This window comes from Pholis gunnellus (genome assembly GCF_910591455.1).
Source record: "Pholis gunnellus genome assembly, chromosome: 3".
Taxonomy (NCBI): Eukaryota; Metazoa; Chordata; class Actinopteri; order Perciformes; family Pholidae; genus Pholis; species Pholis gunnellus.
Window position 1 is genome coordinate 27,483,686 of NC_136529.1, and position 3,083 is coordinate 27,486,768.

General features: G+C 40.9%; 1 protein-coding gene across 1 annotated transcript in view; it reads left to right on the forward strand.

The window, feature by feature from the left end:
• Positions 1-261: 261 nt before the first annotated feature.
• mtss1 (MTSS I-BAR domain containing 1) overlaps positions 262-3,083 on the forward strand; it is a 45,653-nt gene continuing 42,831 nt past the window's right edge. Inside the window, exon 1 of the mRNA XM_079186266.1 lies at positions 262-1,065. Within this exon, the coding sequence (XP_079042392.1) occupies positions 994-1,065 (72 nt within the window). The 5' untranslated portion in view covers positions 262-993. The remainder of the gene's footprint in view (positions 1,066-3,083) is intronic.

Consider the following 3,083-nt stretch of genomic DNA (forward strand, 5'->3'; position numbering starts at 1 on the left):
CAATAGTGCAAAGATTTAACCAAACAAACAACCAACACTACGTAAAATGTGATATACACGGTTGTATTGCTAACTTTATTTAAGTAAACATCTGAGACATACTTCTTCCATCGCTGTTCAACCTGTATGAAAGGAGCCACATATTTTTTTATCAAATGGAATACAAGGTTTTATTGTGAAACTCCGGTTCCGGATGTGTGTTAGCACCACTGAGGCTAACTGTGCTAACAGCGATACGCTCTCATTCACTCCACGGTCAGGACTCCCATGGGAGTAACTGGAGGCAAACGGCTGCTCCTCTCGTCGTTAAAAGAAGAAGAAGAAGAAAACTACGCAAGAAAAACAACGTGAATTATCTCGGATACGCGTCAGGAAACAACGACTTTTTGGGGTGGATTTAAATCAGACACGAGCCGTATCGATTTCTATTTTTGTGGGCCAACTGATTGATCGCGCGGACTAATACGTGTTTTGGAATCACACACACACACACACACACGCGCGCGTGCACACACAGGTTGCTAGCGGAGTTGACGCTAACCTAGCTAGCCAAGTTAGCTAGCTGCGGTTAGCTGTGTTTTTCCTTTTAGTTTTTCCTTTTTTTTAGCCGGGGCTGAAACTTAAAATACAAACAAACGGGCGGACACTTTTCCAGACAGGGTGCTGTATGCTTCGGGCATGATGTGGTGTTTTTTCGGACGTTGTTTGTTTAGTTGTCCGGCTGTGGTAGCTGGCTGAAGCCTGACGTTAAGTTAAGGGTTCTCTCGACCTGGATTTAACTCCTGGAGGTTTTTCCATGTTGTTTTTGTAAAGGTGGACTTTACCCTCAGGGTGTTGTAACCCCCCCTCCTCCCTTAGTTAAATAAAAGAAAGGCTCTATTGATTCTTACTTTTTGGAGTATTTAAAAACTTTGGCTGGAAGTTTTTTTTTCTTTTTTTTCTTTTGGAGGTAAAAAAAGTTTTTGGGAAGTTTTTTCCGAGCTCGTGGAAAAAATGGATGCGGGTATAGAGAAGGAATGCAGCGCCTTGGGAGGGCTCTTCCAACTCATCATGAACGACATGAAGGTAAAGACAATATAATTCAATTCACGTTTTACATTTGTAACATCTTTCCTTTGCATTTTATACTTAGGAGTTGGTTTGTCTGCTGAGAATTTGTGTATTTTTTTTTCTCTCTTAATATTTATCTTTTTATTTTCTTCTGTGCTCTTTCATCATCTTTCTTTTTCACAATGTAACTTTTTATGTCTCCCTTTGTTCTCTGGTAAAATACTTACTTTACTTCCACCCATGAAGGCAACACCCAGCAGTTTTTAAATTACACACATAGTTTACTTGAGTTTAATGAGTAGGGTTATGGCTGCTCCATTCATTCTTAATGGAGAGATTTATTTTTCCTGCATTGCTTCACTTTTAACATTTTCACTTCCTTAAAAAATATAAAAGCCATGTTTGCATTTCTTCTTTTTTTTTATGATGGCTGTCACAACCTTCTCACGCAGGGTTGAGTCACAAAGCGCTCAAGAACACAATGGCATTATAATGATAAAACTGTGTGTAATTTTAGAAATAAAGAGTCCCAGAAATGAATGAGTGAGCTTGAGATACTCATAAAGAATACAGGTTATTATTGTCTGTATTTAGAATGAGTGGATGTGACTGCTGCTGATGTTGATTGGGTAATGAATGAGCAGAGGTTAGAGCTGGAAGTGGGCCATCTGAGAGGGATTCTACCAGCTGTGTGCGCTTTGATGTTTGTGAAGCAGGCTGCCCTTTGCTGCCTGTCTGCCTGCCTGCCTGTCTGTCTGTCTCACTGCTCTCAGATGTTCATCGTTAGCAGCCTCTTACTTTTCCAGTCGGCCCTGAACACATCTTTTTTGTGGTACCAAAGATGGGCAGGAAGAGGCTCTGGTGTTCGTGGAGTTGTTGGATTTAATCGACAGATCTGTGACGTTTCCCCTCAAAGAATCGCACAAAAGCACCACTTTAAATGTTTACCAGAGATGTGTTCATGAGTTATTCAGCGACTACACACGACTAAGTTTACTGTCTTTTCACAAACGTTTGGCATCCGTGCATTTATTTGAGGATAAGCAACAATGAACTGCAGTCCAGTTGAGTCATGCCAGAAGAACGCTGGTAAACAACAGATAATTAAATACATGAAGATGAATTAGTCACTTGTGATGAGCCAGTTGTCAGCTCGTAGTATACTTCTGCCCACAAAGTACTTCATTTAAAGTCTGTCACGGTTCCGTGAGATGTATTTCTAGATGTTTTTGTAGTAGTTTTTAATACATTTGCTGTTGTACTTGCTGTTAGTGGTATCGTTTCAGCTCGCAGTTCTTCAATAGACACATTTAGAGGGTCCTTATGTTTCTGAGTTGTTGTTAATCAATAAGTCTGTTCAGATGAATGTTTTCCAGCTTCGCAGACGTGATAGAAACTGAATATCTTTGGCTGAACACACGCAGCAGTTTTAAGGTTCCGGGAAACTCTGATGTTCATTTTTCACTCTTTGATGTTTTACAGACCGAACATTGAGGAAAACAGTGATACATTGTTTGTTGGTTTACTCGGATGTCTATTATTGGACAGCTTGTCTGAAGTACTGCACAGTACACACCGCGGTACTCTCAAAATACCACAGAAACACGCGCGCCAATACTCGTGAAACTACTTCTGTGGTAGTACTCCTTTCCCACGTGGAGTCAGATTTACTGTGTAAACCATTTTTATAATACAGTTAAAGTCTCCAAACCGTCACCGATGTTCCTCAGTTATGTTCTTTTATTGTGTAACGCATTGGGCCTCATGCAGTAACGTATTCATGTTGTTATCCTGAACTTCTCTTTTCCGTCAGACTACCTGGACTAACTCGTGCCCGTTCATAAGCTTTGATCATTAGCATGCTTCAGGCTAACGGCCTGCTGTTGGCAGTCAGCAGACAAGAAGATAATCACGTTTAGCAGAGTCAGCAGTCATGTTGCTTTTTTCATACGTCAGCGGGCGACTTTGGTTAATCTCCTCGTGTCTTCAGCGCCTCTGTGGAAACACAGACAACAGACTGAAGTAACCGTTTA